This window comes from Pleurodeles waltl, chromosome 9 (assembly GCF_031143425.1).
Source record: "Pleurodeles waltl isolate 20211129_DDA chromosome 9, aPleWal1.hap1.20221129, whole genome shotgun sequence".
NCBI classification, from domain to species: Eukaryota; Metazoa; Chordata; class Amphibia; order Caudata; family Salamandridae; genus Pleurodeles; species Pleurodeles waltl.
The window spans coordinates 24,329,489-24,348,501 of record NC_090448.1 but is presented as its reverse complement, the minus strand read 5'-3'; the positions used below and the strand labels follow the sequence as shown (position 1 = coordinate 24,348,501).

At 45.8% G+C, this 19,013-nt stretch overlaps 1 protein-coding gene across 1 annotated transcript in view; it reads right to left on the bottom strand.

Moving 5' to 3' along the window:
• The window catches only part of CIMIP7 (ciliary microtubule inner protein 7), a 265,169-nt gene extending 247,892 nt beyond the window's left edge, over positions 1 to 17,277 (bottom strand). Inside the window, exon 1 of the mRNA XM_069206169.1 lies at positions 17,186 to 17,277. Within this exon, the coding sequence (XP_069062270.1) occupies positions 17,186 to 17,212 (27 nt within the window). The 5' untranslated portion in view covers positions 17,213 to 17,277. The remainder of the gene's footprint in view (positions 1 to 17,185) is intronic.
• Between the last annotated feature and the right edge of the window lie 1,736 nt (positions 17,278 to 19,013).

The following is a 19,013-nucleotide window of genomic DNA, read 5'->3' as shown; positions in this document are numbered from 1 at the left end:
ATTGGCTCTCCCACTAGTTGTTTTCTGGAAGTACACAGGTGGCCCATGAAGGTGTATGGGTCAATAGCATGCAAAATCCGTGTTTAATGTTTAGGTCCAAGCTGTAGGTAAACACCCAGCTAAGATATTGTGGAGACGATCTTGTAGTGTCCTGTGTGACCCTATTCACTGCATATGTGAACTGGTGCATAGAGTATGTGATGTAAGACTGTGAATGTTCCTTTTCCTCTGTCATCATACTGGTTGCAAAAACTGGTCGCAGATTGTAACCCGTACTGAAGTTTGCCAACGTCGGTCCGTAAAATTCGGAATCATAGTGGGTCACAAATTGTGGCTCACTTCGATTGGCTGCAGTCACAAGAATGGATGGTGACCTGTAAGAGGCAGCAGACCACTATGCCTGTGGTTGAATTTAAACAAACAGCCTTTTTTAAGTGGCCCAATTTTCATGAAAGCAACTGGGATGCTAAAGAAAAAAACATGTTTTCTCTTTTCAAAACTTTTTCTGAGAGTTGGATGACTGCCTAGTCCCCCAGATTGTTTTCCCACAATTCACAACGTAGAAGGCGTCCAACGCATTTGCGAATGAGATACGACCCTATCATGATGTTAGGTAACCTTTCAATGGTTTGTAACCGGAATTACAGCCACAGACCTTTGATGCATAGGGTACAGCTTTAGGTACAGGGAAGGGATGCCTAAAACACACCCGTTCCAAACATCCATATTCAATTGCAAATCCATTTTAGGAGTTGATATGAGCGTATCAACTCCTCCTAAAATGGGATTGATACAAAAGGAAAACCATGTTTTTAAAAGGTAAAGTTTGATGCAGAACATTTACAACTACAAACAAGTATTTGCAATGTAATAGGTCTCACATTTTCTTGAGTTAGAGCTGTTGGCATTGTAAGTTCATAACTGGACTTTTCTTCACACATAAATTGGTCAACCCTGTCTCATAATTTTGTCGTTTCCTGCCATGTTTTGGAGGTCACTGGCGGCTACTGACATCACAAATCACAAGCCCTTGAGGAGAGATGATGGAAAATAAGGCTGGAAAAGTATTTTATTTTTATTTTAACAGAATGAAGTCTTGCAAGCGTTCTTGCCTCACATTTCAACAAAGCTCTATTGAAGTTAACAATAGCAGAACAGACTGAGAAGTTTTATGGCCCCAATAAAGGAGATAAGAGATGCCCTGTGTGCATGTCCAGAGTGCTGGCAGGGAGGAGCCCTGGAGGAGAGATTCCAGAAGCAACGCTAAGTAAGTTTCACACCATTGCTTTTAGGTTTAGTTACATTATCCCAGAAACATATTGTGGTTTTCGTGATCAGTGAGCTAAACAACCGGGTTTTTCTTTTGTAAAATAGGCTTATTTTAGGAGCCAGAGATGAGGACAGCACTGGAATAAAGCCAAAACAAATGTCAGCAACATGGGAGGAGATGGGAAGAACAGAATGCTGCAATAAAAAGCAGACAGCTACCAGCCTAAAACACCCACAGTGAAAAGGGAGCACCAAAGAAATGCCAAAGTAGTCTGTTACAGCAACAGATAAAGAAACCAAAGTGGAATAATACAGTAGTTGGTCACTGCTCTGAAACAGAAAAAGGAGGGAGATAAAGGTAGAACTGACCACTAGCAAGCAAGAATTTTTAAACGACACTGCAACCACCAAATGAAATCGCTTTAAGCCATAAGAAGTATACTAAAAGTATACACGAGGTTGAACGCTTACGCTTGACCTAAAAAGGTTAGTACATCTGGCACCAAGACCTCCTAAAGTCAATCAGGAGACACATCTAGCTCCAGCTGGGTTTTGTCCTGTAACGTGAGCTCTTTGAAGTAAAGATGCTAAAGAAACGTGCAATCCAGATGCCTTCATTGTAGCACCTGAGTAACTTCCATTGCAACAGATCTGATTCATGTAGATTCCAATTAGGCAGCAAAATGAACTAAACTGGCTTAAGCAGACTAACCTCGCATTAACGTTTTAGGAAAAGCACTATAAATATACCTTGATTATGATTTTGTTATCTGACCACCATCTGGTAAGACTGCACTCGGCCAGATGTTCTAAATCAGAATTCCTCATGCAAATGTTTCAAACATCCACCACATCACCACATTCTACATCCTCCCTAAACCCAGAGACATCTTAGGTATTTTGGTGGCCCTGAGCCAAACATATTTTGGGGGCCCCGGACAGAAGATCATTTATCAACCATTTTCAGCTCAGTCACACCCTTTTAGGATAGGTCTCAGACAGTGCCATCTTAAGAATTATTGAGGCCTTGGTTAAGAACATATTTTGGGGACCACTATTTGAACCATTTACATTTTATAACACAGATAGAGCCTTAAAAATCAGTGTTAAGGATATGTTTTAAAAACATGTTTTTTGTTTTAAGAGATTGTAATATTTTGAGGAACTTTTTACCCAAACTGTACAAGTTTCATAAACATCCAAATATTCTACACCTTTTTCAGATGTAGATAGCTAGGGTCAGCAACGATGTCAAACCCCCCCAGTGACATCTGATGACGTCAGCGCGCATTTGCGCGCTGACCTCATCAGAGGCCACTTCCTCCAGCTTCCAGCGCGATCGGAAGAGAAATGCAAAGAATTTCTCTTCCGATCATGTGATGGGGGCCTGAGAGGCTTCAAAGGGAAGGAAAGGAATTTCCTTCCCTTTGAAGTCTCTCAGAGCATTTCAAAAGCCGGATTGTAAAGCGATCCGGCTTTTGAAATGCCCACTAGACACCAGGGATATTTTCTAAAAATGAAACTGGCACAAAGGGAGCGACCCATTGGGCAAGGGTCACTCCCCAGGGGGGCAATATTTTGCAAGGCCTTTTCTGCCCCCCCCTGGGGGCAGATCGGCCTATTGTTGTTAGGCCGATCTGCCCCAGGGATAATATTTTTTTTTCTCCAGTTTTTTTTGTTTTGTTAGAGTTGGGGAGCGACCCCTTAGGCAAGGGTCGCTCCCTAGATGGCAAATTATATTTAGGCCATTTCTGCCCCCCTTGGGGGCAGATCGGCCTATTTTTATGAGGCGAGTCTGCCCCCAAGGGGGCCAAAAACCACTAGACACCAGCGAGTTTTTTTTTTTACGGCAAATTCACGGAAGGGGAGCAACCCCTTGGGCAAGGGTCACTCCCCGGGGGGACACATTTATTTTAGGCCATTTCTACCCCCCCTGGGGGCAGATTGGCCTATTGTTAAGAAACCTCTGGGTGGCAGGGATAATTTTTTTTTTGGGGGGGTTTGGTTTTTTAGAGGTGGGAAGCGACCCCTTAGTCAAGGGTCACTCCCCTGGGGACAAATTGTATTTAGACCTTTTCAGCCCCACTTGGGGGCAGATCGGCCGATTTTTGTTAGGTCAATCTGCCCCAAAGGGGGCAGAAACCACTAGGCACCGGGGATTTTTTTTTTTTTTGCGCCAATTTCACGTAAGGGGAGCGACCCCTTAGGCAAGGGTCGCTCCCCGGGTGTGGGGGCAAATTTATGTTAGGCCATTTCTGCCCCCCCTGGGGGCAGGTTGGCCTATTGTTGTTTGGCCTAGTCACTAGACAGCAGGGAGTTTTTTTTTTTTTTTTATGGCAAATTCACGGAAGGGGAGCGACCCCTTAGGCAAGGGTCACTCCCCGGGGGGGCAAATCTATTTTAGGCCATTTCTACCCCCCCTGGGGACAGATCGGCCTATTGTTATTCGGCCTATCTGCCCCCAGGGGAGCAGAAACCACTAGGCACCGGGGATCTATTTTTTGGTGCCAATTTCAGGCAAGGGTCGCTCCCCGGGGGGGGGGGGGGTGAGGAAAAAAATTATTTTAGGCCATTTATGCCACTCCTGGGGGCATATCAGCCTATTGTTATTTGGCCGATTTGCCCCCGGGAGGGCTGAAACCTCTAGGTGCCAGGGATAAAAAAATTTAGGGTTTTTTGTTTTTGTTTTTTAGAGGTGGGGAGCGACTCCTTAGGCAAGGGTCGCTCCCCTGGGGGGGAAATTGTATTTAGACAATTTCTGCTTTTTGTTAGGTCAATCTGCCCCCAAGGGGGGCAGAAACCACTAGGCACCGGGGATCTTTTTTTTGCGCCAATTTCACGTAAGGGGAGCGACCCCTTAGGCAAGGGTCGCTCCCTGGGTGGGGGGATAAATTTATTTAGGCCATTTCTGCCCCCCCTGGGGGCAGGTCGGCCTATTATTATTTGGCCGATCTGCCCCCGGGGGGGCAGAAACATCTAGGCGCCAGGGATACATGTTTTTTAGTTTTTTTTTGTTTTGTTTTGTTTTTTAGAGGTGGGGAGCGACCCCTTAGGCAAGGGTCGCTCCCCTTGGGGGGCAAATTGTATTTAGACCATTTTTGCCCCCCTTGGGGGCAGATCAGCCGATTTTTGTTAGGCCAACACTAGGCACCGGGGATCTTTTTTTTGCGCCAATTTTACACAAGGGGAGCGACCCCGTAGGCAAGGGTCGTTCCCTGGGGGTGGGGGAGGACACAGTTATTTTAGGCCATTTCTGCCCCCCCGGGGGGGGGGTCAGATCGGCCTATTGTTATTCGGCTGATCTGCCCCCAGGGGGGGCAGAAACCTCTAGGCGACAGGGATACATTTTCTTACGTTTTTTTGTTTTGTTTTTTAGAGGTGGGGAGCATCCCCTTAGGCAAGAGTCACTCCCCTGGGGGGCAAATTGTATTTAGACCGTTTCTGCCCCCCTTGGGGGCAGATCGGACGATTTTTGTTAGGCCAGGACACCTCTTAGGCACCAGGAATTGGTGTGTGTGTATGCGTGTGTTTTCTTTAGGGGGGCAGCCCCTTGGGTAAGGGTCGCTCCCCATGGGGGCACATTACTGTTGGCCATATCTGACCCCCTTAGGGCAGATGGGCCTATTTTTGGAAGGCTCATCTGCCCCTAAGGGGGGGCAGAAAGCCCACCAGAGACCAGGGAAGTTTTTTTTCCAAAATAGGAGGGTGGTGGTATGGCCATAACCCCATCCCAAATAAATGGGGCCAAAGTCGTTCTGCCCAACATGTGGGCAGATGGGGCAATTACCCCTGATCCACACCCGGGGGGGGGCAGAAAGTCTACTAGATGTCAGGGAATTAAAAAAATATATATATGGGGGTGGTGGCTACCAACCAGTATGGGCCTGGTTATGCCCCCACCCCAACTGAAGGGGGTAACAGTCTTTCAGCTCTCCCCCGCACTCTAAAACATCTTATCCCACAGCAAGCAAGAGGACATTTGAATATTTTGGGTTTTAGTTTTACATTTGGGTCAGGAGAGCTTGGTAACTCTCAAAATCGTCCCACTTGGAATGGTGAGGGCTGCACTTTATGGACTTTTGGACGCTGCCATGTAGAAAAATCCAGAAGACCTAGACACATCTGAAAACTAAACATCTGGATGATTCCAGGGTGGTGATTCCACATGCACCCCGCACCATGTTTGTACCCACAATGCCCTGCAAACCTCTTGTAGGAAATCACACATTTTTCCCACGTTTTTGTGATGAAACCTTCTGGAATCTGCAGGAATCCACAAAATTCCTACCACCCAGCATTGTCTCATCTATACCAAAAAAAATTCTACTGCACTTGTCAGCCTAAAAATGTTGTTTTTTGCAAACTGACCTTTTGGACGCTCTTTGGTTCCCCCTCAATATCAACATGTTTTTGGCTCTTCCCTTTCACAGGCACTTGGCCCACCTACACAAGTGAGGTATAATTTTTACCGGGAGACTGAGGGGAACATTGGGTGGTATGAAATTTGTCCCAGTGTGGTGATCCCACACAGAAATGTGGGAAAACTGTGATTTTGTAGCTAAATTTGAGGTTTGCTGAGGATTCTGGGTAAGAAAACATTGGAGGATCCACGCAAGTCACACCTCACTGGACTCCCTCGGGTGTCTAGTTTTCAGAAATGTCTGGGTTTGGTAGGTTTCCCAAGAAGGCTGCTGAGCCCAGGACCAAAAACGCAGGTGCCCCCCGCCAAAACAGGTAGTTTTGTATTTGATAATTTTGATGTGTCCAGATAGTGTTTTGGGGCATTTCCTTTCGCGGGCAGTAGGCCTACCCACAAAAGTGAGGTACCATTTTTATCGGGAGACTTGGGGGAATGCTGGGTGGAAGGAAATTTGTGGCTCCTCTCTGATTCCAGAACTTTCTGTCACCGAAATGAGAGGAAAAAGTGTTTTTTTGGCCAAATTTTGAGGTTCGCAAAGGATTCTGGGTAACAGAACCTGGTCAGAGACCCATTAGTCACCCCATCTTGGATTCCTCTAGGTGTCTAGTTTTCAAAACTGTGCAGGTTTGCTAGGTTTCCCTAGGTGCCGGCTGAGCTAGAGGCCAAAATCCACAGCTAGGCATTTTGCAAAAATCAGCTGTTTTCTTTGTGAAAACGTGATGTGTCCACGTTGTGTTTTGGGGCAGTTCCTGTCGCAGGGACTAGGCCTACCCATGCAAGTGAGGTACCATTTTTATCGGGAGACTTGGGGGAACACAGGATAGCAAAACAAGTGTTATTGCCTCTTGTCTTTCTCTACCTTTTTTCCTTCCAAATGTAAGACAGTGTGTAAAAAAGACGTCTATTTGAGAAATGCCCTGTAATTCACATGCTAGTATGGGCACCCCGGAATTCAGAGATGTGAAAATAAACACTGCTTCTCAACACTTTATCTTGTGGCCATTTTGGAAATACAAAGGTTTTCTTGATACCTATTTTTCACTTTTTATATTTCAGCAAATGAATTGCTGAATACCCCGTATAGAATGAAAACCCATTGCAAGGTGCAGCTCATTTAATGGCTCTGGGTACGTAGGGTTCTTGATGAACCTACAAGCCCTATATATCCCGCAACCAGAACAGTCCAGCTGGCCTAACGGTATATTGCTTTAAAAAATCTGACATCGCAGAAAAAAGTTACAGAGTAAAACGTGGAGAGAAATTGCTGTTTTTTTTCACCTCAATTTCAATATTCTTTTATTTCAGCTGTTATTTTCTGTAGGAAACACTTGTAGGATCTACACAAATGACCCTTTGCTGAATTCAGAATGTTGTCTACTTTTCAGAAATGTTTAGTTTTCTGGATCCAGCACTGGTTTCTCACCCATTTCTGTCACTGACTGGAACGAGGCTGAAAGCACAAAAAATAGTAAAAATGGAGTATGTCCCAGTAAAATGTCACAATTGTGTTGAAAAATTGGGTTTTCTAATTCAAGTCTGCCTGTTCCTCAAAGCTGGGAAGATGGTGATTTTACCACCGCAAAACCCTTGTTGATGCCATTTTCAGGGAAAAAACCACGAGCCTTCTTCTGCAGCCCTTTTTTCCCATTTTTAAAAAAAAAAACGAAATTGTTGCTGTATTTTGGCTAATATCTTGGTCTCCTTCAGGGGAACCCACAAGGTCTGGGTACCTCTAGAATCCTTAGGATATTGGGGAAAAAAGAACGCAAATTTGGCATGGGTAGCTTATGTGAACAAAAAGTTATGAGGGCCTAAGCGCGAACTGCCCCAAATAGCCAAAAATAGGCTCGGCACAGGAGGGGAAAAGGCCTGGCAGCGAAGGGGTTAAACACGCCTCTTCCAAATACCATGTCAGTATTTGGTTGCAAACCCCACAAAAATTGTAATTTGCATTTTGTATCTAACAAAAGGACTTTTTGCACTTGCAGATGGCCCGGTTTTGCAAATTAGACCCTTTGAGAAAACCAAAGGCCTTCATGTATCTGGCTTCAAGTTTGCAAGCTCTTATCACATGCACAAAACTCCAATGTGGGCAACAGTACCATAATGGTTCCTCACACACAGAAGATGCACAAAGAATTCAAACGTCCCCCACACAAAACATGCAGCATCAAATGCACATCCCTCTCTCACTCAGAGCAGATGCAACAAAGACCACAGCACTGCAAGCTGCTCTCACAGGCACTGCACTGGACAGACACCAAGGTAGCTACCGTCCAAAGTGGCAAAGTCTGAGCAAAAAGAGGAGACAAGCCGTGCTCCACACTTGCAAGGCCCATGAGGACTGAATGTGCTTTACTTTCCTTGTAGAAAAATGTGCTCTCAGAAAAGGCTGTTGTTTAAGAAGCTCTTGTGATTGAGGGCATCATACGCCTTTATAAATGTGCTGAAACATGAAGTATGTGAGAAGTATTAAACAAAAACAAGTATGCACCCAACACCACTCCATGTTTCAAATGTGTTTACATCAATGGGGGAATTTATTATAGTGTGATGCAACACAGAAAAGCGAGCAACGTTGTTACCCTGCATCACATGAAAGGGAGAGTGGGAAAAAAGCATCATATGTACTAAGGTGTGGTGTAGTTTTTCTCTATCTCAGTGCTAGTGCTTTAGGCTGCCGTGCACCAACTTGCAAACCCTTGTACCACAGGGCAAGGATGTGTGCATTCTTTCAAGCATAGGTTTTGTACTGAAAGAGAACCCTCCCATATAAAAACTATGTTTTAATACTATTCTTCCTCTGTATGAGTGTTGCACAATGCAGCAGAGATACCAAGCCTGGAACGTATGAAGAAATTAAAACATTTCTCCTCTATTACTCCTGCCGTGAGAAGGTGTAAGGTTTTAGCGCAAATCATTGTCTAAGATTGTTAGCAGATATGGATTTGCCTCAAATCCCATTGGTGGGAGTATTGGAACATCTAAGCACCACCCATGGTACACCTTCTTGACACAGAGTAGAGCAAAGTAGCTCAGAGCACTACTTTGTGTTACTTTGGCTCCAACTTTCCAGTGTAAATCCTGATTTGAGTTGAAAGTAAATATCACCACAGCACTTTGGTCTGGGTTTGCTCTACATAAGAAATGCAAAACCAGCTCAAAATGTTAGTAAATCTGAGCTATGGTGGTCAGAACACGTGCCATCAGGCAAAACAGTAGCATTTGGGTTTTCAATATTGTGGAACACTGGCAGCTTTCTAATGTTATTGCAAATAGTCTCTGTGGGCCCCTCACATTACTGGTGAGTTAGTCTAGTCTAGTCTAGTCTAGTCTCAGAGATTTGTAAAGTGCAGAGTGCATGGCTAGCTTGTGGGCTTCCTAGCACTAAACCTCAGGTTGCAAACACCTTTAGCTGCCATTATTCGAAAAGAAACGTTTTTAGCACTTTCCTAAAGTTAGCTTCTGATTCAGTTCTCCTAATCTGGAGGGGAGGTGCATTCCAGAGGTTTGGAAGCAGTAAAGGTATATGAATGTCTGTCGGCTCTGGCTTTCAAAGTCTCTGGTTCTGCCAAGAGGAAGAAGTCTGATGAACGCAGTGGTCTTGGTGGGTGTTAGAAAGTCACTAGCCTCTGAATAAGTTTAGACCCTTTGGGGGTGATTCTGATTCTGGCGGGCGGCGGAGGCCGCCCGCCAGAATTCCGCCCCCATTATACCGCTCCGCGGTCAGAAGACCGCGGAGGGTATTATGAGTTTTTCCCTGGGCTGGCGGGCGGTCTCCAAAAGACCGCCCGCCAGCCCAGGGAAAAACTCCCTTCCCACGAGGATGCCGGCTCGTAATCGAGCCGGCGGAGTGGGAAGGTGCGACGGGTGCAGTGGCACCTGTCGCGTATTTCAGTGTCTGCAAGGCAGACACTGAAATACTTTGCGGGGCCCTCTTACGGGGGCCCCTGCCGTGCCCATGCCATTGGCATGGGCACGGCAGGGGCCCCCAGGGGCCCCGCGACCCCCCCTACCGCCATCCTGTTCATGGCGGCTTTCCCGCCATGAACAGGATGGCGGTAGGGGGGGTCAGAATCCTCATGGCTGCGGAGCGCGCTCCGCAGCCATGGAGGATTCAAACGAGCAGCGGAAAGTCAGCGGGAGACCGCTGACTTTCCGCTTCTGACCGCGGCTGAACCGCCGCGGTCAGAATGCTCGTTGGAGCACCGCCAGCCTGTTGGCGGTGCTCCCGTGGTCGGTGGCCCTGGCGGCCACCGGCCGCCAGGGTCAGAATGACCCCCTTTGTCTTGAACAGTTCTGTGCGCCAAGCAAAGTGCTTTGAATTGAATCATTTTGTGAACAGGAGCCAGTGTATGGCTATCCTGGCAGCAGTCACTGATCGAGATTTGGGAATTTTCAGTACTGTTCGAACAGCCGCATTTTGTATGATCTGTAGTCTATTTATGACTGTCTTTGGGCTTCCTAAGTATAGAGAATTTCCGTGATCTAATCGGGAACTGATTAGGACCTGGACCACCACTCTCCGTGGTGACTCTGGCAGCCATCTCAGCACTTTTCTTAGCGTCCTAAGGAGGCCGTAGCATGTGGCAGCCAATTTCTTAACTCGCGTTCCCATAGTTAATTTGCTGCCAGCCCAAATTCTGAGGCTTTTGACCTCTTCCATACAAATAGGCCAGCTCAGATCTGGCCACCTAGTGGGGTTGTTTCCTACTACCATCACTTCTGTTTTGTTTGCATTTAATTTAAGACTGCTGGCCGTAATCCATTCAAGAACGGGTCAGACATTTGTCTAAGAGGCTGGACGTACATTCTATTTGCTGTGAGAAACTGAGAATAATTTGCGTAGTATCAGCATAAGAAATAGCCACACAACCATATGAGTTTATGATCCCAGCCAAAGGACGAACATATACGTTAAACAAGGTGGGGCTCGGAGAGAAGCCTTGTGGTACACCACAATCTAGATAAGAACCTCCGACTGTCTGTCCCCTTCATGAACTTGAAAGATTGTTTTATGGAGGAATGAGGTCAGCCACTCAAGTGCTGTACCCACTATTCCTACCTCTGCCAGCCCTCTAACCAAAGTGGTGTATGATACGGTATCAAAGGCCACTCTTAGATTCACCTTACAGGTTGACCCTTACATTAGACTAGCCTGATGTACAGCCTTTTTGTAGTAAGTTACTGGAGTTTATTATGACTGACGGTTTTTGGGACACTTTAAGGTCTTGAGATTTAGTCAATAGGAGAAGTGTTTAGTTGAGTTTTTTGGTCCTGATGAAATGTTGGTGGATCCATTTGGACCGTTTAGACATGAAACATGTTGATCCTGTTTTCAGGGGTGTAAGATAATTCTTTATCCCTGCCTTTCACTTGTAATATGAGAGTGTGTGAGCATTATCTCACTCCACACTCTTCAGTGTATGTTTTTATTACCTTGCCCACCACCCTTTCTAGATCATTAAAATTTGGTGTCCTGTCCAGGTTTTTAGCCAATTTTATATTTTTTTCTTCTCTCTCCTTTCCGCATCAGTGATCATAAGTAGACATTGTTCTTTCTACCTTCGTTTCATCACGGCACAGTGTGACTGAAAAAAGATCTCCGGCAAAGAGCCCCTTTACAGGGGTACCCATCAGACATTGCAGCGCCGGTCTGATGAGGAGCTTGCCCGATGATGAAGCATGACATCCAATTGGGTGTGTGAGGACACTTGCTTCTAACCTAAGGGTTGCCCTATACTCTCTTTCCTCTTTCTAAGGAACAGTGGGGCATATTTATACTCTGTTTGCGCCGGAATTGCGTCGTTTTTTTTTACGCAATTCCGACGCAAAACTAACTCCATATTTATACTTTGGCGTTAGACGCATCTAGCGCCAAAGTCCATGGAGTTAGCGTCATTTTTTAGCGTGGACACCTACTTTGCGTTAATTATATGCAAGGTAGGCGTTCCCGTCTAAAAAATCGACACCGAGGCATGTGCGCCGTATTTACACTCCCGGGCAAAATTCATGCCCGGGAGTGGGCGGGTCCAAAAAAATGACGTACGGCTGCTTTTGCGCCGTTTTTTAGCGCCTGGTCAGGGTAGGCGTTAAGGGACCTGTGGGCTCAGAAGGAGCCCAGAGGTGCCCTCCCATGCCCCCAGGGACACCCCCTGCCACCCTTGCCCACCCCAGGAGGACACCCAAGGATGGAGGGACCCATCCCAGGAAGTTAAGGTAAGTTCAGGTAAGTTTTTTTTCTTTTTTTTTTGTGGCATAGGGGGGCCTGATTTGTGCCCCCCTACATGCCACTATGCCCAATGACCATGCCCATTGGGCAAGGGGGCATGACTCCTGTCTTTGCTAAGACAGGAGTCATGTCAATGGGGGTTGGGAGTAAAAAAAAAATGGCGCAAATCGGGTTGCGGCGCAAATTTTGCCTCAGCCTGACTTGCCCCATTTTTTGGCGCCCAAGCTCCATTTTCCCCTACGCCGGCGCTGCCTGGTGTACGTCATTTTTTTTAACGCACACCAGACAGCGCCGGCGGCTAACGCCGACTAACGTCATTGAATAAATACGGCGCCCGCATGGCGCATCAGAATGGCGTTAGCCGGCGCTAATTTTTTTGACGCAAAACTGCGTTGGCGCAGTTTTGTATCAAAAAGTATAAATATGGCCCAGTGTATCTTGGATTTATATCAAGTAGTTTTGGGAGGTCATACACTGGACCGTTAATCTCCCAGTCCCTCATTTTTTTGAATACACGCTTACATCCAACAAGATCAGGGCTGCGGTGTCTCCTCTGTTCAGAATAACCATAAGCTCCTCTGTGGCTGCTAAAAGCGCTGTTTCTGTACTATTACCTACTCTGAACCGGTTCTGGGAGGAGTGAAGGACCTCATTTTCTTCTAGCTGTTGTGCAAGAAAGTTATTTACATGCTTTTCTAGGACCTTGCTTGGACCTGGCAATAGAGAAATCGGACAGTAGTTTTCGCCCATCAAGGAATCAGCATGTGCTTTTTTTTAAGTAAAGGCCGTACAACTGCATGCTTCCATCCTGCTGGTACTGTTCTTGTTAGCTGAGGTGGAGATTATAAGTCTTCCCCCTTTGAGCATGATATCAGGAGGTGTTGGATCCACAGGTGATCCTGATTTATGGGATGTTGTATCTCTCAAGTATTATCCACCGTCACTTCGGGAAATTGGGGAATTTGCCTTCGTCCTTCTGCAAGATTTATTTCTCTTCCTCATCTCTTCCCAGAGTCTGGTGAATGTTATTAACTTTTTCCAGGAAGAATTTCCCAATGTTTTGCAGTGTTCCTCTGATGAAGGAGAGCCCATGTTATTATTTTCCATTTTCAATAAGCTATTCACGCTATTGTGTAGTTCTTCTGAAGTATTAGAGGCATTATCAATTTTATCTGAGAAATAATTGACTCTCGTTGTCTTGTGGCATACTGATATTTTCTTACTGCCAATTTCTCCATTCTCTTTCCCGCTGCTTAGCCTCTTCTTTTTAGGAGCAGAAGATCTGGAGAAAGTCATGGAGCTTTCCCTCCTGATCGTGGTTTGTATATTTGTACCGAAAGTGTTACATTCAAGGTATCACGCATCCATTTTCCAAAACCTTTGCATCTATTTGTCATGTCGCCTTCCATTTCAGGGGCAGAGTTAGGAAGCAAAGTCTTTAGTCATTGTTTAGCTCTAAAAAACTTTTCATGACTGTTACATGGGGCTAAAAACATTTCTGTAATAAACTCCCACACCACCCAGTCTCCCCCTTTCTGAAAACGTAAATTAAAAGAAATTGACTTTTATATTTATGAAACAGCCCAGGTTATCAGGACAGGACTGTCAGAATAAGACTGCTACCTCAGGCGAACAGTCGAAAGGACTCTGGTAGGGAGACACATGAAACACTGGGGCCATGGGGAAGAGCCCCCTTTGCCTATGCCTTAAAACATCTCTGTCTAAATATACATTCTATGGCCCATATTTGTAATTTTTTAGGCAAACATGCGCTAGCGCAGGTTTGCCTCAAAAAGATTAACGCTGGCTACCGTCATTCCAACGCGCCAGCCTGCAATCATATTTAAGGAATGACGCTAGCCGGCGCTGTTGCCTGGTTAGCGTCAAAATAAATGACGCTAACCGGGCAGCGGAGGCGTAGGGAAGACTGGGGGTTGTGCGTGGAAGAATGGTGCAAGTCAGGCTTGAGTCAAAAATATTGACTCTAACCTGACTAGCGTCATTTTCTGATGCACAACCCCCATGAAAAGTGGCATGAAGGGGGCCCCCCATGCCACTTTTAAAAAAAAAATGAATATATGTACCTGGACTTACCTTGGATGTGTCCCCCCATCAATGGGTGTCCTCCAGGGGTGGGCAAGAGTTGCAGGGGGTGTCCCTGGGTGCAGGGAAGGGCACCTGTGGACTGCTTCCATGGTCAGAGACCATAGAAATGAGCCCACAGGTCCCCTAACGCCTGCCCTGACCCAGGTGTTAAAAAATGGCACTAAACAGGCTTAGTGCCATTTTTTAAGGCCCGCCTCCTCCTGTGCGTCATTTTTGCGCGGGAGGATAAATAAGGCATAAATGCCTTAAAGTCATTTTTTAGCACGGGAACACCTACGTTGCATCTCATTAACGCAAGTTAGGTTTCCACGTCCAAAAAATGACGCACACTCCATAACTTTGACGCTAGACGGGTCTAGCACCAAAATATAAAGATGGAGTTAAGTTTGCGCTGGATTTGCGTAAAAAATGACGCAAATCCAGCGCAAACAGTATATAAATATGTCCTAATATTCCAACGCTCTGGCATTGCACCAACACTTAACCAACACCGCATGCAAGGCATACCACCCCGGACTTCAGAAGTTTAACCTGATGGAACGAAACTCCCCGAACTGTGGCCACTGAGTTCAGCTTTGTTTTTAAGAAGTGGCAAGTGAATGGGTGAACTATTTCACTAGGTAGTCTTTCATTAAGGGTTGAAAGAGTTCATCTTTCATTATACCTTGAAAGAGTTCACTTGTGTGATGTTTCCAAGGGCTGAGAGTAACTATTTGTTCAAACAACATAATGTTGTCAGTGGGTTAAGGGTGTGATTGAAGATAACGCTGGTCGGAGGACCGCACAAATAGGAAGTTTCGTATAAAAGACCCAATTAATAGTGTGTTTCCCCAACTGCTGCAGCTTGGGGCCAGCTGAGAAAAGCCCATCGATTTCACGTCTAGCAAGGGAGGAGTAAGACAGGCAATTTGGAGACCATCGAGACCTTTAAAAGTCTGGATACAATCAAACAGGCTGTATGAAGTATCTGTTCGCAAAAACAAAAACTATCAGGTACTGGAGGCCATAGGAAAGCATAAGATGAATGAATCGGGGGGATCCTCGAAAGCTAATGAGAGTCTAAAATCAGTTGTTTTGCCCCTTAAATAATCTACAAGAAACTCTGCACGCTCAACTAGTTTCACCACTTTTACCTGTCCTTTTGCATTATCTCGAAAGTACAAACATCAGCATCTTTGCACAATCGTCACTTTCCCACAAATCCATGAGAGGGAAGTTATCATCATGAAACAGTGGTCCAGGAAGGGCTGGTCCAGAGAAGAGCATCTGCTGTCACTTCTTCCCACAAGGAAGAAGCTTTCTAAGCAAAGAAGTTCACCCTGTCCACGTGTGAGTAGAGTAAAGTCTGGTTCCTCGCAGTTCACAGCCTCGAGAAACAGGAGATTAAAGGGGCAGCTAAGTCAATAAAGTCGAGCCGTTACTTCTCAGCCATCTTCCTCTTTCTCCTTCAGCCCAAAATCTTAGTGTTATTTCAAACTATAATACCCCCCACCCCATTCACCGTGTACATCCATCCATGCAGCCCCTCTTGCCATTTTCAAATCTATTCATTTCATAAGGTAAGTGCACTTCTGACATTCCAAGGAACCAAAACTCTCATTTTTATACACATCATATCCAATTTCAAAATAACTCTACTCAGTGCATTGCTCTGTCAGACTACATATTTGTCTCAGTAAATCTATTTCCAACTATGTTCAATGCCTTCTTCCCAAATGCCACAATGGTGTTTGCTCGATTGGGTTGTTTCTCTCCGTTGGCTTTCATTTTCTTTCTGCCTCCAATTTCATTTCTTATGTCTAGTCTTTAGATGTTGTTCACAATTTGACATTCTCGCGTCCCCATCCTTCCTACAGTTTTACACTCTCTTATTCTCCATTTACCAGTTGTGTGCGGTCTCTCCGTGCCTCTGCATGCCCTTCCAGATTTAAAGGCTCTTCTCTCTTTCCCCTAATCCCATCATCAGCATCCTCCCTGAACATCCTCCGAGCTTCCCGGGAAACCCATCCATTCATGAAGCATTCTCTCTCCGTTTTAATAATGTTGAACAGACTATTGTGTGCAGTATTAGCTTCTTTGTTTTACTGTGTGTTGAAGAAGATTGATTTTTCTCGGTATTGCGCTTAGAGTTGAGAGACTCGTATACCAAACATAATGTAATGAATGAAATCTAATTGGATAAAGTTTTGCAAAAGGTCCCACCCACACAAAAATGTGGCTCAATATGTTCAATGTTGTGTTTTGCCTCCTCCCTCACCTCACACCCGATGACCTAGAAACTCAATGACACACTGTTAACAAGTTCACAAACCATAGCACACACTTGCTAACATCTCTGAAACGTAGGCTAGGGTTAGCAGCTAACTATACGTTGTCCATTACAAAGTACTATCTGCTTTAATCTGATAACCTAATATGTTCGAGTAATTCTAGCATCAATTTGTTTCTGTGGAACCAACACATTTCCTAGCAGTGACTGTAATGAAAAAAAGAACCCTAGTCCAAGTCATCCATGTTTACTGCCAGGCCCATATGTACCAATCCGGTTCCAAAGTAGAGTCAGTCTTTTCCAATACCCCAGCTAACAGGCTTCCAGAATTTGTATGTGGATGTTACTGCCTCACTGTGGGTGTGACAAGGCACACAGAATGTTAGGCCCTAGGATGAAACTTTTTAAAAAGTAGGACATTATCGATCTTCCCAATGCATGTTCACCCTCATTCCTGTGTGTGCACATTTAAAGAAACGAGTAAAGCTGCGTTAATGGTTGAGGAGACGAGGCTTGCACTGTCCTTTTATACCGTATAATTAAATTACTCAATATCATGTTTCGCTGCTGCAAGCAACTGATATTTTCCCCTCAAAGAGGGTAATCCGACGGTTATTTCAGGACTTTTCCCATCAAACATGTGGCGAAAAATAAATGGCTGATAGTCCCCTCTACTGTAGCTTTCGCGCCAAAACATTTTGAGCCAAACAGTTGCATTATGGAACGAGTGATTAATTGCTGAAGTACCCTCTCAGTAGTTTCAAAGGCTGACAATCGCCAAAGGCCTCATCACTACATTTCGGAGAGCCAACAGGCACACTGAAAGAGAATCATCAGCTGGAGCCAGTGATAGGGCCAATAACAGAGATTCTGGACAGGTAGTTCTTACCCAGGATCCAGTAATGGAGCTCTCCATCGACTTTAAACCCCAGAGGAGGATGTTTCTTCAGGCCTCTGTCCAGTGAATGGCCAGAACTTTGTAAAGGGAACTCGGTTCCATCGGAGTATTGTTGTCACAGTGCTGCTTCCAGGTTGCCAAGTAACAAGAACCAGGCGTGTTTGTACACATTGTTTGCTTACATACCTTCATAAGTACAGACTGACATTTTTCTTCCTGTTTCCTCCAGTTGCTTTTTATTTGTTTTTTGGCAGGGAGGCAACGGTTGTAAGAGTTTTCTCCTTGTAAAACAAGCTTACATATCAATAGCATTGTGCCATTTCATGTCAAGCAAACATTACCTGGATATATTGATTTTTATGGTCTATATTAGTGGATCCCAACCTGTGGTCCAGAGACCCTGGGGGTCCGCAAAGCCTCCTCAGGGGGTCCGTGACTGCTTAGAAAATGAACTGTTAACAGCTTAATAAAGTGTATATATATATATATATACATATATATATATATATATATATAGGCCCTCATTACAACCCTGGCGGTCGGTGATAAAGCAGCAGTAATACCGCCAACAGGCCGGAGGTTAAAAAAATTGAATTTTGACCACGGCGGAAACTGCCAACACCGACAGCCACTTTAACACTTCGACCGCCACGGCAGTAGCAACAAGCACCGTGGCGGTAACCGCCAACAGCCAGGTGGGACACAATGTACCGCCCACCCTATTATGAGAGGCCTCTCCGCCACCTTTTCCGGGGCGGTACCACGCCATCAAAAGCACGCTGGAAACAGAACACAGAAGGCAAAGGACTCACCTCTCGACACTCAAGGAAGAACCACAACAACATGGAGCCCGAGCTGCACTTTTTTCCAATGCAGGTGTACCTCCTCCTACACCAGGAACACCAACGCCAGCAAAGACGACCACAGTGAGTACTGTACCTAGCACACAAGGGAGTGGGGGAGGAAAAACAGAGTGACACACACACGCAACACCGAAACCGCCACCACCAAACACACAAACACATGCAACAACATTACATATAAACCCCGTAACCCTCAGGAATAACGCAAGGACAAAAGGAATGGATTAAAATGAGTGTAATTGTACAAATTCAGATAAATACGTTTTTAAACAATAAACTGTATATACAGTATAAACAATATATACAAAAGGAGGGACAATGCCCACTCCAAAATGTCCGCGGCCCACTGGGCTATAACACATAGGCCAAGGCCACACTTGACTCCTGCCTCAATACGGAGAGAACATTGCAGGGGCATCAGGTCGAAAACACACAGGCACCTCAGGGGGACAGGGAAGGGGGGGCACCTCAGCCGGAAAATGGGACAACGCCACTGCTCCTGGAGGAGGCTCCATGCCCACTGCTTGGTCCTGGGGAGTGCAAGGCCACAGCCTCTCAAGTGGGTGGGTTGCCCACAGCTTGGTCCTAGGGAGTGCAAGGCCACAGTCTCTCAAGTGGGTGGTTTGCCCACAGCTTGGTCCTGGGGAGTGCAAGGCCACAGTCTCTCAAGTGGGTGGTTTGCCCACTGATTGGTCCTGGGGAGTGCAAAGCCACAGTCTCACATGTGGATGGCTTCTTCCACTGGTTCTGGAGGGGGCCTTGTGCCCAGTCTGCTTCATCCTGTCAAGGAGGGGCTGAGTTGATGGCTTCTTCCACTGGTTCTGAAGGGGGCCTTGTGCCCAGTCTGCTTCATCCTGGCAAGGAGGGGCTGAGTGGGTAGCTTTTTCCACTGGTTCTGGAGGGGACTTTGTGCCCAGGCTGCTTCATCCTGGATGGGGCAAGGTCACCGTCTCTCA